Consider the following 18,964-nt stretch of genomic DNA (forward strand, 5'->3'; position numbering starts at 1 on the left):
CTAAGTGATTGTTGCTATTATTTCTGTTCCGTCTTAGGATCAAGCAATTATTAAAATCTAAATATATTGTATAATAGTTAAAATAATCTAGTCAATATATCACATATAAATTTCATAATAATAGATAAAAGGATTATATTGAATGGCATAAACTCAGTGTTTTTCACATGCTATAATTTTGAAGTTTTGAATTTAATTGATAAATGAACTGTTATTTTTTAATTTGAGTATGGAACAAGGTCATGAAAAAACATTTTTTTCATAAATAAATTTAGTTTTAAATGTTGATATAGATGGAGACTCCAGACTTGGAAAAAGAATATAATTTTAATATACCAAACCTAATTCAAAAATATCTTCATCACTAAAAAATAATCTTATTACTTGATTTGAAAACATTATTGTTTTGCATAAAATATTTTATTATATTTATAAGTAATAATATGAAAATTAGAATGGTAATATAATGATAATCATGTATTATGATAATAAAAAAACTGTAATTGGTTATATGATGAGAGTAAATAATAGTAGTGGTAGTGATAATAATAATAAAATAATAAAAATAAAAATAATATATATCATGGTGATGTCAGCTAAATAGTAATGATAATTGGAATAATTAAATGATATTATAAATATATTAACATAAATAAATTTATTTTTAAATTCACGAGCTAAATTCACGAGCTAAAGATGTTTTCCAATAATTGAATTAAATATTTTATATTGATCAATTTTATTTTTTAATATTTTATAAAAATATATTTATATAAAAATCAAAAAATATTTTTTATGTAAAACAAACTCCCACAATTATTTGTGCATATGCTAAACCTAAAAAAAATCAAAGAAAAAAAATAGAATAGAAAACGGGTGTCTCTCACACTTTACCATAAAGGAGTAAAAAATAGTAGGATGAGGGAGAATTAGAAGAGATTAGAACCCTGTTTATTTATAGAAAATTAATTTTTTTGAAAAGTGATTTATTTGAAAAGATAAATTATTTTTTAATGTTTGATAGTATTATAAAAAATAAATTGAAAAATATTTTTTAAAGTTTAGTTATGTTATGGAAAATTAATTGAAAAATAGCCTATCAATATTTTTTTTCAAGTTGATTAAAATAACAAGGAATAAACCTTACAAATTAAAAAGTTAAATGAAAATAAAATTAAAAAAATCTAATTTAATAAATCATCTAAAATAAAATAAATAATAATCAAAATAATAGAGATCAAATCTAACAAAAAAATTAAAAGATGATGAAATAATAATAATAATAATAATTTAATAAATTATTTTAAATAAAATAAGTAATAAAAAAATAAGGATCAAATTTGATAGTTAAAAAAATTCAATTAAAAAAAATAATAAGAAAATAATAAATAACAATCATAAAAATAAGGATCAAAGTTGATATAAAAACCAAATTAAATCAAATTATAAGAAATGCAATTGACAGAAAAATCAAATAAAATATATAGCAATCAAAATTTTGAGAATCAAATTTAATATAATCAACAAATAATATAACATTTCTAATTTTTTTACAACTTTTAAAAAGTATTTTTTGTCTAAAATAAAAAATACTTTTCTGAAAATTAAATTAAATTTTTATTTAATAGGAAAGTATTTTCTCTTAATTAGAAAATATTTTTTATCAAATAACTTTTTTAATAATAAAGAAATACAAAAATTTTAAAGAAATGATTTTTTTAAAAACACAACATAAAAAAAGAAGAAAGCAGTACAAGTTGTAAAAAAAAAAAAAATCCACAGTCTCTTTTTACACTTTACTTTTTATTAAAAAAAACTCAAATCATTAAAAAAATATATTTATATTTTAGTTTATGATAAGCAGGTGCAAGACCCGATCCAGGAAAGGTCATGATCGACCTCCCAATATACATGTTCTTTTAAAAGTATCAAAACGACTCTTTTTGACCCAATTTTTTTTTTTTTAATGAATGAGTTGAGATCCGAGTTTTGATCATTCCAAGTCAAAAATCAATAAAATCAACGAGTCATCCTGAGTTACTCACCAAGTCAAACAGATTTATTTTTTTTTCAATCCAAACCAGTTTAAACTCAGGACCGACGTCTTGAATTTTACAACCATGCCCTATAATAATAATAATAATAATAATAATAATAATCCATCTGCATATGCTTTTTTCCTTGTTTTGTGCAGCACAGCAACAGCAGGGAAGCAACTCATAGGTTTTTTTTTTTTTTTTTTGACTGTGGTGTGCCCAACTCCAAATCATTACTTTCCCTTTTCCTTTTCTCTCAAAAAAAGCCACCTCTCTCTCTCTCTTCCCCCCCTGTTCCTTTTTAGAAAAATAAATAAAAAATCGATTGCTAATAAGGGTTTTTGAGTGACACAGAGAGGAGGGATTGTGGACTGTAATGAGGAAGAAGAGTGACAGCAAATGGGGTGTGTGTTCGGGAAAGAGCTGAATGCGAAGAAATGTGCTGTGGAGAGAGAGGGTGGTGGTGGAGAGCGGAGGAGAGAGGTGGAAGTTAGGGTTGCGAAGGCGGAGGAGAATGACGCTTGTAATGGAGAAAATGAGAAGGGAAATAATAATGACGTGTTGGAGGAAAGACGGAGAAGAGAAAAGAGGCATAGGTCTTCGAAACCTAATCCGAGATTAAGTAATGCTCCTAAGCATATACATGGTGAACAGGTTGCTGCTGGTTGGCCTTCCTGGCTCTCTGCTGTTGCTGGTGAAGCTATCAATGGCTGGACCCCTCGTCGCGCTGATACCTTTGAAAAACTTGATAAGGTACATATGATTTTGTTGTTGTTGTTGTTGTTGTCAAGTTGGTTAATGTCAATGATCATGTGCTGTTTTTTTTTTTTTTTGTGTGTGTCAGTGTTCGATTTCGTGAGTGGTTGTTGTTTAATGTTGCTATGATTAGACAGCATGTGATTTTGTTCTTCGAAGTGTCGAGTTTATTTGATGAAATGGGTTTTTGTTTTATGGGATTCTGAGAATTTAAGAAAGAGAATAAATTGAGTTATTGATTTTTAAAGTTATTTGTTGTTGAGGGCGGGGTATGATTTTGTAATTAATCTGTTGTTGTTGTTGTTGTTTTCAGATTGGGCAAGGGACATATAGTAATGTGTACAAAGCCAGGGATACATTGACGGGGAAAATTGTTGCATTGAAGAAGGTTCGGTTTGACAATTTGGAGCCCGAGAGTGTCAAGTTCATGGCTAGGGAGATTTTGATTTTGCGTCGATTGGATCATCCCAATGTTGTGAAGCTAGAAGGTTTGGTGACATCAAGGATGTCTTGTAGTTTATATCTTGTATTTGAGTACATGGAACATGATTTAGCTGGACTTGCAGCGAGTCCTAATATCAAGTTCACGGAGCCTCAGGTGGTTAATTTGTTATTATGCTAGTTGTTGTTTGTGTTATTTGATATATGTGGCTTTCATCTTATATGTAAGAATTGGCAGGTGAAATGTTACATGCATCAATTGTTATCTGGCCTTGAACATTGTCACAATCGCTATGTGCTCCATCGCGATATTAAAGGCTCAAATCTTCTTATTGGCAATGATGGAGTGCTCAAAATTGCTGACTTTGGGCTGGCTTCCTTTTTTGATCCTAATCACAAGCAGCCTATGACTAGCAGGGTGGTTACCCTATGGTACCGACCCCCAGAGCTTCTTCTTGGGGCCACTGATTATGGCGTTGGCGTGGACCTCTGGAGTGCTGGTTGCATTCTCGCTGAGTTATTGGCTGGAAAGCCTATCATGCCTGGTCGTACTGAGGTAACATTATTGATTTATTCAGTTTCATCCACCACCACTTCTTACTTCATCCAGAGATGCTTCATTTAGACTGTTCAGTGTTGCAGGATGTCAATTATTTCTTTTGTCACATGTTTCTTGTTATATCATTAATTACGTGTTTTGTTTGTTTGCTTACGTTACTGCTTTGGCTGACCAAGAAAGTGAACACTTTAGTGGTTTATTGGAAAGATGATCTAATGATGTAGCAGAAGCACTTGTATTGTTATGCATGCAAAGGATTTCTCTTTGTATACTAATGTTAATTTTATAATTGAATACTAGTTTGGGATTAAGGCTTGGTTGTCATGGTTGTTGTATAGGTGGAGCAACTACACAAGATATTTAAACTATGTGGCTCCCCATCTGAAGAGTATTGGAAAAAGTCAAAGCTGCCACATGCAACCATATTTAAGCCCCAACAATCATACAAGCGATGTATAGCTGAGACTTTTAAAGACTTTCCACCTTCATCACTGCCTCTAATTGAGACTCTTCTTGCAATTGACCCAGCAGAACGTCGAACTGCTACAGCTGCATTGAGGAGTGAAGTGAGTCTTTGTTCTATAATACATTACTACATCTTCTCTTCAGCAGCATCTTCTTCCACTATATTCTACCGTGATGTGTATGAAGGACACTTGATTGAAAATGTGCTTCTTTGGTGACATTCAATCTGAGACACACTGCAGTACATAATCTACTTGCAGTTTACTATTTCTCAGGATTGTCTCTGGTATTATTATTTAAACTTTGCTATCTTGACATGATTTGATGCAATCAAGAAGAATGAGCAGAGGATTTTGGATGTTCAGTTTTAGCCTTTTCTTTATCTGATAGAATGTTTCGGCTTTGCACTGGTTGGACTTGGATAGAACTCAAACCAAGCTCCCATGTTCTCCTAGCTGAACCATCGACTGTTCAACCCTGGTTGGATTTGAACATTTGTAGGCCTCCTCTGACCTAACCATATTTGCTTCCCTACAGGATTACTTCCGACCATTTCTAGTATTACTGCAGATTTGGATCACTTACTGATAATTAAACCCACTTGAAGCCATTATTGTTTGTCAAAACTCTAGTTTCACCTGTCTTTATCAACTTTTGTTGGAAATGTTTCTGTGCAATCTGTTAAAAGATGACATGCTTTCTTCAGCACAATATGTTTTTCCCTGAAATATATGGGAGATCAAAGGTTTTTTAGGATTGTTAGTTCAGCAGTGAAGTGAGAAACTTCTGTTCAAAGCAAAGGCCTTGTAAAGTAAAGAAGCACAGCTTGAATGAGCTTTTGGACTGGCCAACCCTGAGTTGATTCAGTTTGGTTTAATGAATTTTAGTTAGAATGGGTTGCATTCGTAGGCTAAGCACTGCTGTTTATAGAAATCACAGTTTTTATATCCAAAACTGAGCCAAGCAGCTTCCAGTTAGAATATATTCAAGCTTCTTTCTTTTCAACTTCTGTGGTTTTATGTCATTGTAATTGGTTGTTCTTGTCTTTCAGTTCTTCACTACCAAGCCTTATGCTTGTGATCCTTCTAGCCTTCCAAAATATCCTCCGAGCAAGGAAATGGATGCTAAATTACGTGATGAAGAAAGTAGAAGGTGGGGTGGCTTGAATATGCTCAATCTTAATATTTGTTTTGGTCACTTGCATGGTAGATTTTATCTCTAGAATGTGAAGAAAGTTAAACTCTGACTGGTATTTTATTACGCTGGAAAAAAAAAAGCGGAACACAAATTGCAGAAAACGTCATGTTAAAAAAATAGGACAATGTTTATCTTCCCTTTCATAAACTAAAGGTCACCTGTAAGGCATTTTCTCCTATAATACTCAAATTGCAGAAAACATCAAGTTAATAATTCTTTCTTCTTTCCTGTTATGCTCCTTTTATCCATTGATGCATGAAGCTATGCATGTGTAGTTTATCTATTCATTTATTATTTCTGTGCCACCTTCTACATTTTCCTTTTTCCCTCTGCCTCATTATGTAATTTGTAGCAATCTTCATTGCTGTAGATCGAGAGCAGTTGGGAAGGCTAGTGCTGATGGTATGAAGAAGGCACGCTCACGTGACCGGGTTGCAAGGGCAATTCCTGCTCCAGAAGCTAATGCTGAACTCCAAGCTAATCTTGATGTAAGTCAGATAAGCTGCATTCTCCATGAACAGTTCTACATTTCTTATGTTTATGTTGTTTTCACTGCATTATAAATTTGCTAGGCTCTATGCATTTGCTAGATAAGGAAATCAGTTATCTTTTACATTAGAGGCAATTTCATTTGCTTTATGTAGACTTTTATTGGAAAAGGAATCTGCAAAGTACTTCCCCTTGGTTAGACATGTTCTGCACTGTCTAGCATAAACGGTTACATTTCTTCTTCATGAGCAGAATCACATGGATCACTATATAGTTGCCTCAAGTTGTAAACCACTTCAGTTCTTGGGAAAACTAACCCCAGCAGAAGAATGGCACAAATACTGGAGGTGTTGGGTGAAGGTAAAATGGATGATTATGGATGCAAAGTATTTGAAAGGGAAAATCAGAATATACCCTATGGATAATAGGCTGGGTAAATGTCCTTGCACCAGTTCTCTGGGCTGGTGGAGACCAATCAAGCACAGCTGGTCATATTCTCCAAATTTTTACTGTTTCAGAAAAAATCATTGCACAGCTATGTACTTGGGAGCCTATATATATATATATATATATATATAGATCTCCTGGATTTGGGTCATAGTCTATAGATATGGATTTGGTTACAGCTTTCTGGGGAAAGTTTGGGGTGAGAATGGCATTTCGCAACATTGTGGTCACTGGGTGATGCATGTATATGCTTGGTTTTAGAAAGTGTTTATGCTAGTTTATAGAAAGAGTTTCCCTTATTACCTGTATTCTATGAATGTAGGGGTATGATGGACTATTGAAAGAACTAATAACCTTATTATGGTTCCCTATGGAAAAAAGTGCCTTTTCTTTTTATGTTTTCTTTCCATGTCAAAGGATATGCAATGGAAGAGTCTTACTGGTATTTGTCATGTGTCCTGGTCAACTAGCACCTAGCAGATCAATTTTTGGTAGCAGCGTGTCTTGCATGTCTCAGGCATTTACTGTCTAGATTGACTAGCCTAATTGTTTATCTCATAGTTAGGCAACAATCAGGAACCCTTTATCAGAATTGAACTTGGACTGGATTTTGTGGCAATGGGATGTGTGTAGGTTTGCATCACATTTGTGTCAGGACTTCTTTAGTGATTTAAACAATTCATGCATGGTGTTCCCTCCACATACATTGTGACTTCTCATTTAATGGCAGGGAAGTAAATGTATTTATTTGCAGGCAACACACGAACTACTTGCATGATAAGCTAAGGGATTCACAATGATTGTTAATTCATCAGATTTGCTCCTTTTGACTTGTAATTTCACAATTGACACCTTAGTGCTAATTCCCCTACAATTAATTCCTTTTGTTCCTTTTCCCTTACCAGAGGCGCCGTTTAATAACTCATGCAAATGCAAAGAGCAAAAGCGAGAAATTTCCTCCTCCGCACCAAGATGGGACACTTGGCTACCCGTTGGGTTCTTCACATCACATCGATCCTGTTTTTGATCCACCTGATGTCCCATTCAGTACCACAAATTTCTCATATTCAAAAGCACATATCCAAACATGGTCAGGGCCATTGGTGGATCCAGCTGCAGTTGGCGCTCCAAAAAGAAAGAAACAGAGATAAAAATGCTGCTCAAGTCAGAGAAAGACGGCATGTAATATAATTCCTATTGTTTGTGAGATTATCCATGAGGCTGCAGAAGCTGCTGATGCTGTGCTTGTTTCCATTCCGGGAAAGCCAATTAAATTGCAAGGAGAGGTAAAATAACTTTATATTCATTTTTCTCGTCTCTTGTTCCATTATTTTGTATGCTGAGAAACTTTTCTAGTATTGTATATGTTCTTTTTGTTATTTCTTGTTTCATTAGAAAAACTCTATTTAGGTTAGTGGAAAGATTAATGAATTTGTATTGGGAGCTCATTTTGTGTTTTGAGTATGTTTTGCTAATTTTTAAGGTTCACCTGTACATTCTGAGCGATTCCATCATTTCCTATATTCATGTGGAATAAGTATTCCCATCAATCGATGTGAGGGGTGCTCTGCTGTTCTTTACAGAATGAAAATGGAAAAACACTGACAAAAAATTACATGGATATTGGACATTGGGGCCTAACTCAGAATGCCTATGATTGTTACTTTGACGGTCATTCCTTTCAATTGTATAATGAGTTCGTAACAGTGTTGGCTGGAACCAGTTATAATTCTTTCCATCTTTTGCCAAAATTTGGCCTGACAAGCCATTCTATTGAGTTTATGGCTAAAAAGACCCCCCAATTTACCACTGGCTTTGGGGCAAATTTGCTTGTTATGTATTTCCCCCTCTAATTTACCACTGGCTTTGGGGCAAATTTGCTTGTTATGTATTTCCACTTTTTTTTTTTTGTGCCCCCTGAATGACCTAAACATTTGTCTTTGTTAGACAATAGAGAACAGAAACCATGAAAGATATTTACGTTTGCCTGCTGTATTTATCACTCACCCACTCCCAGTAAAGAGTGAGATGTGAAAGTAGTCTGCTTTGATTCCCGGAGAAACAATGGAAGTTAAAAGGATGATGTGGTGGCCGCTACCATTTCAGCTTCAACGCATCATGAGAAGACAAGTATCAACGGCCAGTGTCTAGAAAACAAACCATGCATTTCTTTTAGTAATTCAAAGGACTGCAAAAAACAGAGTCGGCGTTTATTCCTTTTCTGTTTTCAATATATAAAGCTAATATTTCACAGCAGTATCACATCAACCATAATATAAAGCTAATATTTCACAGCAGCATTCGGGCGCGTTTTTGCACTGCAATTGCACTTGCGTTTCTCCAGCAGAAGCACAAAAAATGATGCCTTCTTTGCCAAACAGTGCCTAAGCCAACAAAAGCTTCCTCCTCTGTTTTGTACTTTTGCATCTCTTTCTTCCCTCTTATCCTTTACGAAAGAGCAAGTCAAAATTGACCATTGCCTTTGTATGTGCCGAGAGAAGGGAAGGTCGGAAATCAGTTGTAGCCAGGTAACCTTGGTTGGTAGGCATATTTTGTTGCTAGAAGAAACTCGTCGGATTTGGTTTATCATGTCCGATGTTAACCATCAAATATGTGCTTCAATGGGTAGCTTAAATTTAAGTCTCCGTGCCCATATAATTCAAGATGATCTGGCCCCAGACTCACAAAACCCTCAACGGCTGAACCCGGATGCAACTTCCCACTAAATTGCTTAATAAGTATCCAAGTCTTTCAGCAAATTTACTTTCTGATTTCCACTAGGAGCACTTGTGCAACTCGCCAGATGGAGAGCTGGAGGAGGGCCTCCGCATGGAGGGTTCTTCCTGGACCTGGAGGTCCTAGACCAGGATCCACCTCCAGGTATTGTGGGGCCTCCTGGCCCACCGGCTCCACCTCCACCTCCACACACTTCTTTTTAGCCTCCTCAATCCCCTCCACCGCTACCAGAAGGAGGCCTACCTTGTCCACGAGGACCACCACCTCAATTACTTCTAGGACTCCACAAATCATTACCTTCCAACTATCCTTATACAAGGAGAGAGTTGCATGGCCATGGACTTGAAAAATTACTACGTTCTGGCATGTCGATTTCTACCTGCGATTCATCAATTTTACGTGGAAAGCAGTGGATCACAATCACCTATTTTGCTGGTATTATAATGCATCAAAGACTACTACGAGAGCTTAATTGATTCTTGTCTCGTGCCTTGCAACGGTAATAATGGTATTGGAGATTGTTGCTTGCCATGCCAGATGCCACCCAAACTCATTATGTGTTCGCTATAATCTACACAACGTCAACTTATTCGTGCTGTTACTACTATTTACTATTGGTCTAGCCCATCATTTCACTCTATATTTTTCGAGATTTCTTAGTTTCAGATACCTTTGTTTTAATAATTTTTCAATTTTGAACTGCACGTTACATATATGATTTTTATGATCTAATTTATTGTTAATAATTTATAACTCTATTTAAGGTTTGAATCATGAGTTGAACGGGTAAATTTGTGATAATTCAAATAACATATTTTTAGATTTTTTATATAAAAAACCAAATTATATTTTGATTTATTAACCACCACCAAATTAACCAGGTCAACTCCCATCATATTTAATTTAAAATATGACTCAAGTTATAACTTTCATAATATTTTATTTGAAACATGGCTCAAGTTAGCTAAGGTCAATATGCCATTATATTAACATTTCAGGTCTCGTCAGATTTAATAGCTAGGTAAAATGATAATTTGGATGATTTATTTTTCTTGTTATCAATTGTCATTGATATGCTAATCGTTTTTAAACATGGTGAATGTTTTTTTTATTGGCATTAAACCCAAGATAGTATGGGCTTGAATACTGTCATACACAACCTGAGAATGATCATAAAGAGCTTTATTAATGTTTACTCTCAATTCTCAACTATGAAATGTACATTTATAGTTGTGTATTATGAGCCTGTAACATACCTTATAGATTGTTGATTAAAGCAAGTAATAAAACAAGTAAAATACTCAGCCACATGAGCCTTGAAAAATAATGAAAACTCAAAAGATATACATTTTTCATTATAATTGTCATAAAAATATCAGTGTTAAGAACTAGGATATGGTTTGTTTTGTGGGGTGACCTAGATCCATCTAAGTCTTAAGTTATAATAAAAAAACGTTTATATTAAGAGAATAATCGAATTTAAGAGTTATGAATTAGTTTGAAGAATTAATGCATTTATGTAAACTATGTTTTGTACATACTAACTATATGAAAGAAGTACAGTTGTTGAAATTTAGCAAAGAATAATGTTAGTTTGGCCATTGATATTTGAGATGAATGAATGAGTTTGAGTATTATAATTAATCTTAATAATTAACGAATTATTAATAGTGATATTTACATAAGTAAGGAGAAATAAAAGAATTATACTTTTTTAATTCATAAATAAAATGTAACATTAATATTTTTTATTGCATTTTTTTTAAAATTATTTATAATACTAGAAATTATCTTGTATTATAATAAAAAATTACTCAATTAAAAGTATTTGTTTTAACTTTTATAGTTGAGATTATAATTATGTATAACCCAGTTATAGGCAAAATTCAACCATAAAAATTAATTTTTTAGTTTGAGCTATTTTAGTGAATCTTACACCCAAATCTCGACTTTCACTTCTCCAGTAAAACGACAGCCTTGGTTTTGAGAACTCATTCATATTGGATCTTCTAAGCCAAAGGGATTAATTGAATAATTTCAACAAAAACACACGAGTCAAATAATAAATAGATATTTTAAAATATATTTAGAAAATAGTCGTTATTGTTGTCATTGCTCAACCATGAATTGGACCACAGGAAATTAGAATAACAAAAGCAGGTGTTGACAATAATAGCACATGTAATCCTAAATCTGACATCGTCGTGCAAGGCTTGAGTATTCGGTGGGCTCTTGATTCTTAGAAAAAATATTTATATTTTTGACTGGATTTTAATTAGAATGACCGAATACCATGTTAACTCTGGTTTTTACCGGGTAATATTGAAATAAATCTCTTTAATTTCTATAAAACCTGACTCGGGTTAGGTTAGACGGGTTTTAATTGATTATAACAGTGCTCTGAATCAAATGTTTTTGAAGAGCTTCTTCAAATCAACCACAATTACCTAACAAGAGAAGAGGGATGAGAAAGGTGTTGGCTATCAACGCAAAATGGGGCATGGCTTCAACGTGGTCAAAAAAGCGCAAGCAACCCGTCAAAAACTACAGCGGCGCCGAGCACTTGAGATTCCCAGCCGGGGCCGCAGTATCCTTTGTTGAGCAAAATGCAGGTCACATCAAACCCCCTGAGACAATTTGCCACCACATTTTAATTAATGGATCATCACGGATCGATGATGTCGTGGATATTTGCCTCCTCGGCCTGACATGGTAGGGTAAGAAATGAGAGGTTTTTGTTTTATTTCGACGTCGATCATTTAAATTAATTAATTAATCTGGTGATCCATTCTTTTCAAATTGCTTACGACGTTTCATGGGGGCCATGCATAGATTCGAGCATATGCTAAGTGCTTATCTTGCAGCAGCGGGTCCCTTGTGGACGATGAACATCCAGCCTTCTCCTTTTACATCATTTACGTTGTTTTCGTGTCTGTAATTTCTTACAAGAAGAAGTTTAAGTGGTTTCTTTCTTCCTTTCTTGATTAGCTAGCTCTCCAATAATTAAGTCTCTCATATCCGTAAGGATGTAAGAGATAAAATAAATAAATAAATAAATAAAATATATGATTGAATGCATCTCTATAGTTTAAATAGAAGACGAAGGATAAACATACTGGAAATATCCTCTCAATCGTCTCCCTTTAAAAATCATCTATCTCCTCTGTAATTCTCAATGTTGTCAAGTAATTATATGGATTTATTTTCCTCATTTTCCTCATTTAGTTTGTGTTTGATATGCAATGGTGTTCTTCAAATAAAAATACTTCAAAATTATGTTTTTTATATCCTTGATAAAATAATTACATCAAAACCATAAAAAAAACTTTATCTTTTTCTCAAAAGGAAAACAGTCTGAAAAATATAATAAACCACAGAAATCAATCCACAAACATAGACAAATACAATATCAATATAGCACTATAAAAAACAAATCCACCTAATGAATCGAACATTTGAGTACGGAGAACTCGATGTGAAATCAGCCACGAACAATGTATTATTCAGAGGGACCGAAATGTTCTCCTCCACGAATTAAATGGTCGGCTATCAATGGCCAGAAGATCTGTTCTCGGAGAGAACTTACCAAAAATCTGGCCTGGAAATGAGTCAGCAATTAAACCACTGGCCACTCAGTGAGACCCAAGTGTCATGCCCAGTCCACTTCATCATCATTGAATTCTTGAAATAGAATAATATGGATATGGTCGTCCGCATGAGGTGGCCGGCGGCCTTTCCACGTCGACAGAGTGGCCATGTGTTCCGCTGCATCCACATAATCAATTCAGGGCCCTCCTCCCCACTTGCACCACCGCCAGTATTATTAATTCAATCATTCTATGAGCATCTCATCGGGATTAAGACTGTTGATTGATTTATTGATTAATGAGACATGCATGACTCACTCTCTTTTATCCAGTGTCTATCCCCAGGTCCAAGGTCTTTGATTCTTAAAAATGGATATGATGATAATTAAGAAGACTTGTATTCTCTTAAGATTCGAATATTGAAATCACCCTTCAGATTTTTTTTAAAAAAACGCACAACTTAATTTAATAGATATATTCTTAAATAATTAAAAGAGAAATTCCAATCTCAATAATGCATGAACTGATTCCAATTTATATCTTTTATTATTAAATTAAACACATTTAAGATATTTTTGGGGTGAAATAACAATTATTGATAGTATGAAATATGTTTTTTTGTAACAAAATTTAAAAAGGCTAAAAGGGATAGATATTTTACTGTAACAAGTTTATTATAACTCCAGACGCTATGGATTGGAGCCCTAAAATTATGATTTTGTCCTTAATAACAAAACATGAATGACCTTAGAGGTATAATGATTTTTTTATTGCTATTTTTTTAACAACGACATTTTAATTCTCAAGACATCGCTTCCATTACTATAATATATGTGGCAAAACATATTGAATTTTGCTCCGGCAACCATTTTTTTCTTTCATCTTTTCTGCTCCTTGGTTCTCTCTTGTATATTTTCAAAACAGCTATTTAATTCTTCTTCTTTTTTTTTTGTAAATTTCATCTTTATTTTTTTATTATTAATTATATTATTCTAAATAATTCATAAAATTAAAATATTTGATTTCATAATTTTTTTGAGTTTATTTTTTATGAGATGATTTCGACCTTAAGATCTAGATCACAGGTTTGAAAGCTGACATGAGAATTTGATTTTTTTTTTCAAGTTTTTTTTAATTAAATTTTTTGATTTTATCATTTTATAGAATTATTTTAATCTTGTATATCGTGTTAGAAAGTTTCATGTGTTAACTCAATTTAATCCAGGTTAATTATTTTTTTCAATTAATTTTTTTGATTTTATCATTTTATAGAATTATTTCAATCTTGTATATCGCGTTATAAGTTTCATGTATTAACTCAATTTAATCTAGGCTAATTATTTTTTTTAATATTTTATTATTTTATAGAATTATTTCAATCTTATGTATCGTGTTATAAACTTCATGTGTTAACTCAATTTAATCCAGGCTAATTATTTTTTTCAATTTATCTATAGTTATTATTAATTTTTTTATATATTATTAAATTAACTAATATTATTAAATCTAATAAAATTAATAATGAATCTTAAATTTAACATAATTAATTTTTTTAATTAAAAAAATAATTTGACAGCACCAATCTAGTTAATCTAGTTATGAAACTACGGAGGTTGTAGACAGTTGGGATATGGATTTGCCGGATAAGTATACAAATTGAGTAGAAACTTGCAATCCAATGCTAATTAATGTTGTCAGTATATACGTGTACCTTAGTCACGGATTCATGTGAGACCTTATCGATGATTTCATTATTTTATTTCTACATTAATTGTGTGTTCCTTTCCAAGGAAGCAATGAGCTCCCAAATCGATCATTGATGTTTTTATACTGATCATCATAAGTTATCAACCCTACTTGTGTCATGGATACAAAGTTAATCATCATTAACTTCATCTTTTATTTTTTTCGGAAACAAAATCTTAAGATTGATTAAAAAAATATGTTTAGATTAACAGATCACGGGCTACTTTCAGAGCCAGATCTAATCTCATAATTGTGTTTCTTATCCTGAGAATAATACATCTTTTGGATACTCCATTAATACACCTAAGAACTCAGTGATTAAGTTAAAACCATGGGGTGAAGACTAATTATCTATCTTTTCATACGAAGAAAGAGTATATTTCGTTTTCAAATCATGATCTAACGACTAATTTATATTCTTAAAATTCTTATTTATCAATTCCTTTTAATATTCAGCAATGCTAAAGTAAAATTATTTATGGCTGAAAAATGACAACCATGAAAAAAGAAAAAAAAAAAAGAAACGTGGCGTGGCAGGTGCTTTTAGTGGCAGTGCCCGTTGATTAATCCCCCAAAAGCGTCTATAAAACAGCCAAAAACAACTCTTTCTCCACGAACACGATACGACCTCTCCCTTTCTTTCTTCCTCCAGTTTGCTTTAGCTGTGAAATAATTCATTTTATTTTTCTTCAATTTCTTTCCACGTGGCTATGGAGGTTTCAGTGATCGGAAGCTCTTCTCTGGCAAAAATTCGTACGAGCTGGAGTGAGTTGTCATCTTACAGAGAGATAAGGTTTTGTAATTTTCAAAAAAGGGTTTCTTTATTGCATAATACTAGAAGTGCAAGGTGGAGAAATTCTGGGCTTAGCTTTACTTTAAATGCTGTTCAATCCTCGCCTGTCCGATCCGGTAGGCTTCCTCGTCGTGGGTCTTCTTCAAAACCCAAATCGGTAAGGTTTTCAAAACCCAAGTTTTCGTTTATTCTATTTTTGTTTGTAGTCCTTGTTTACTTGGAGATTTAGATGTTGCTGGTTTCACTCAGGAAATGATTTTTATTTTATTTTGATACAGTTATTTAGAAGATAATTTTCAGGTTTTATTCTGATAAATTATGTCCCTTTTTTTTTTTTAGCTGAATTATATGCAAAATCATTAAAAATAAAGGATTTTTCTTTGACTGGGATTGATGATATTTTGATTGCAATAACAATGTTTTTGTTATTGAAATCGCTCACTGTTGCAATTAGAAATTGAATTATTTCTGCTGAATTTTTGTGCGAGTTAATCTCTAGAACAATCTCGACTAGGTATTGTTAAGAAAAAATGCTTGTTTTCTCAGAATTAGTTATAGTAATTATTTTTATTGGCACTTGAGGATTTATGGTTTATCATTGCAGTAATCATGTTTGTTGACTGTAAGGGTGTTAAAATGATGGTCTTTTACAATCTTGTTTTGTAGCTCGATGGTGTAAGAGTATTTGTTGGGCTGCCGTTGGACGCAGTTTCTGATTGCAATACAGTAAACCATGCCCGAGCGATAGCAGCGGGACTTAGAGCTTTGAAGTTATTAGGTATTGACGGTGTGGAGTTACCAGTGTGGTGGGGAATAGTTGAGAAGGAATCGATGGGGAAGTATGACTGGTCGGGATACCTTGTGCTTGCGGAGATGATTCAGAATGCAGGTCTTAAGCTCCATGTGTCGCTCTGCTTCCATGGTAGCAAACAACCAAAAATACCCCTTCCTGAGTGGGTATCACAGATAGGTGATTCAGAACCCAGTATCTACCATGCGGATCGGTCAGGGAATCATTACAGGGAGTGCTTGTCAGTGGCTGTTGATGAAGTTCCAGTTCTTAATGGGAAGACTCCAGTTCAAGTTTATCAGGATTTTTGTGAAAGCTTCAAGTCTTCATTCTCACATTTCTTTGGTTCCACAATTACGGTAAGAATTTCTAATTTTTTAATGCTTTGATTAAACATGAAGTGTATCAGGATTCAGTGCATTGATGATTACTGGCTAATATATGCCTGTTCTTGCAGGGTGTCACAGTGGGTCTTGGACAAGATGGGGAGCTACGATATCCTTCTCATCGCCAGCTTGCAAGTCATAGCAACATCCTTGGAGTCGGAGAGTTTCAATGTTATGATAAGAACATACTGAACCGACTTAAGGAAAACGCTGAAGCAACCGGGAACCCATTATGGGGACTTGGCGGTCCACATGATGCACCGAGCTATGACCAGTTTCCAAACTCGAACCACTTCTTCAAAGACAACGGGGGATCTTGGGACTCCCCATATGGTGATTTCTTCCTTTCCTGGTATTCAAGCGAGCTCTTGTCTCATGGAGATCGTCTTCTCTCTCTTGCCTCTACTTCTTTCAGTGACACTTCTGTAACTGTCCATGGCAAAATCCCTCTCATGCATTCATGGTACAAAACACGCTCGCACCCTTCTGAACTAACAGCCGGCTTCTATAACACTGTCAATAGAGATGGCTATGAAGCAGTTGCAGAGATGTTTGCAAGGAATTCATGCAAAATGATCTTGCCGGGAATGGATTTGTCAGATAAGCATCAGCCTCAGGAGTCCCTGTCCAGCCCAGAGTCAATACTGGCACAAATTAGAACGGTTTGCAGAAAACACGGGGTCGAGATTTCTGGGCAGAACTCGGTGGTTTCTAAAGCTCCTCACGGGTTTGAGCAGATAAAGAAAAACATATCAGGTGAAAGTGCGGTTGATTTGTTCACTTATCAGAGAATGGGAGCTGATTTTTTCTCACCAGAGCACTTCCCATCATTCACTCATTTTATCCGAAACCTCAATCAACTCGAAATGTTTTCCGATGATCTGCCTGAGGAAGAGGAAATTGTTGAATCTGTACTTTTGAATTCAGAGTCAAACACCCACATGCAAGCAGCATAGTTAGAAGATGGGATTGGACATGGTAATGTAAATATGAGATTTTATGTCGACTGCCTTTGTCTGAAAATATATTGTACGAGGCAGAGCATGGTAGAATTAATAGCCATCATTAGATAGTTTTTTTGTTTTATTTTCTTAATTGTAACATATTTGTAATGATAATAAGTAAACAATTCTTATATCAATTTTTCGTATTTTATTAATTTTTATATTTAAAGAAATAAGGATTAATTAAGCAAAATACCATTGTTTTTAATGAAGGTGGGTTAGGTGGCTAGTTTACTCTATATTTGAGGAACCACGTGGCTCTCCGAATCATCTACAAAAGTTATGCTTTACGGTTATGGGTTTGAATTGTAATTGGGTTGGTTCGGACAGATTTGTGTAGGGTTAAGCCATTCGTGTTTAAATTACGTTGGACTTGAAATGTACTGCGAATCTCTGGGCCTCTATTCTCTAACTAGACCGTTGCCTTAAATTGATCCTTATAATTATAGGCTTGAGCCTTGCAGTGTCATCCAGCGCAGTGCCTCTCATGAAATCTTCGAATGCTTGTCGTGTTTTGATGTTTTTTAAGAATTAGGGTTATGAAGATCTGCCTCTTCACATTTCATTCTTCTTTGGAAGACTGGGGCAAAACTAGGGAAGTAATTAATATTTATGAGTTGGATTTCTTTATATTTATACTCTCCAAGTAAAATATTTAAATGTTTATATTCCATGAATTAAATTTGTGGTATCTGAATAGATATTCATGCGTATATTGGGTTAATATTGAGATATTCAAATGTATATGTCTATTTAATGCAAATATACATAAAAGTTTGGGTTGAGTTTTGAATCGTGTTTGATAATATTTATACTTTATTAATTATTTATTGGGCTAACGTAACTATATATATAAAAAAACCATTTAAATCGTCATTAATGAAGAAAATGAGCCGCTTTAGAAAGGTTATTTATTTATTGAATGATAAGTGCTACTGTAAATGTACCATATTTAACCAACAATTTTATTGATTCAAGTTTCCCAGACTCATTGGAGGAAATCACAAAACCTTCCCAGTCTTACCGATAAGTTTCATTTTTTTTTTGGTTTATTATTTATCGTTGTTTTCTTTTTTGCACTCATAGTGAAGTGGTTACTGTTCACTTCAAAATTAGCCATGAATTGCTCTTTTAGTCAATTCTTTGGTTCATTTTTTAATTGGCACGAAGCTAATTTTGGCCCTTCAATTTTAATATATAAATATGGTTTATGAAATTTTTTAACTCCAAATTAAAAATAAAATAATATAAACTGCTTCTTAGTATTTTTATACAATGAACGAAATTAAATATAAAGTAGATGGTCTAATAGTAAGAAGTTTAGAACTAAGAAGTTTATTTTTCATGTAATCTCAGGTTCGAATCCTGTTGTTGTTAATATTGATGATAACAAGAGGCTTACCTGATTGTTAATTTAAGGAATCATAAAAATTAGTTGAGATACACGCAAGTCAGTCTGGACACCCTACATAAATTAAAAAAAAACTATAATTGATAAGTGAACTACATAAAAAAAATAAAAATTATAGCGA

At 33.6% G+C, this 18,964-nt stretch overlaps 2 protein-coding genes across 2 annotated transcripts; both read left to right on the forward strand.

Moving 5' to 3' along the window:
• Positions 1 to 2,180: 2,180 nt before the first annotated feature.
• LOC105119157 (probable serine/threonine-protein kinase At1g54610) lies at positions 2,181 to 7,894 on the forward strand. The gene is made up of 7 exons (XM_011017264.1): positions 2,181 to 2,789; positions 3,106 to 3,390; positions 3,472 to 3,789; positions 4,131 to 4,358; positions 5,309 to 5,409; positions 5,825 to 5,942; positions 7,296 to 7,894. The coding sequence occupies exons 1-7, from the start codon at positions 2,436 to 2,438 to the stop codon at positions 7,539 to 7,541; spliced, it is 1,650 nt and encodes a 549-aa protein (XP_011015566.1). The 5' UTR covers positions 2,181 to 2,435; the 3' UTR covers positions 7,542 to 7,894.
• Positions 7,895 to 15,038: 7,144 nt separating this feature from the next.
• LOC105119158 (inactive beta-amylase 9-like) lies at positions 15,039 to 17,575 on the forward strand. Its single transcript, XM_011017265.1, has 3 exons — positions 15,039 to 15,409; positions 15,919 to 16,401; positions 16,500 to 17,575. Exons 1-3 carry the CDS (start codon positions 15,170 to 15,172, stop codon positions 17,382 to 17,384), a joined length of 1,608 nt encoding a protein of 535 aa, XP_011015567.1. The 5' UTR covers positions 15,039 to 15,169; the 3' UTR covers positions 17,385 to 17,575.
• The last annotated feature ends 1,389 nt before the right edge of the window (positions 17,576 to 18,964 follow it).

Source organism: Populus euphratica, unplaced genomic scaffold (genome assembly GCF_000495115.2).
Source record: "Populus euphratica unplaced genomic scaffold, PopEup_1.0 scaffold2591.1, whole genome shotgun sequence".
Lineage (NCBI taxonomy): Eukaryota > Viridiplantae > Streptophyta > Magnoliopsida > Malpighiales > Salicaceae > Populus > Populus euphratica.

Bases quoted from the DNA above. Each gene is read 5' to 3' on its own strand.
- LOC105119157 (XM_011017264.1), top strand. From the start codon at position 2,436: ATGGGGTGTGTGTTCGGGAAAGAGCTGAATGCGAAGAAATGTGCTGTG. The intron at 3,790-4,130 runs GTAACATTATTG...GTTGTTGTATAG, and splicing joins TCATGCCTGGTCGTACTGAG to GTGGAGCAACTACACAAGAT. The intron at 5,943-7,295 runs GTAAGTCAGATA...TTCCCTTACCAG, and splicing joins AACTCCAAGCTAATCTTGAT to AGGCGCCGTTTAATAACTCA.
- LOC105119158 (XM_011017265.1), top strand. From the start codon at position 15,170: ATGGAGGTTTCAGTGATCGGAAGCTCTTCTCTGGCAAAAATTCGTACG. The intron at 15,410-15,918 runs GTAAGGTTTTCA...CTTGTTTTGTAG, and splicing joins CTTCTTCAAAACCCAAATCG to CTCGATGGTGTAAGAGTATT. The intron at 16,402-16,499 runs GTAAGAATTTCT...CTGTTCTTGCAG, and splicing joins TCTTTGGTTCCACAATTACG to GGTGTCACAGTGGGTCTTGG.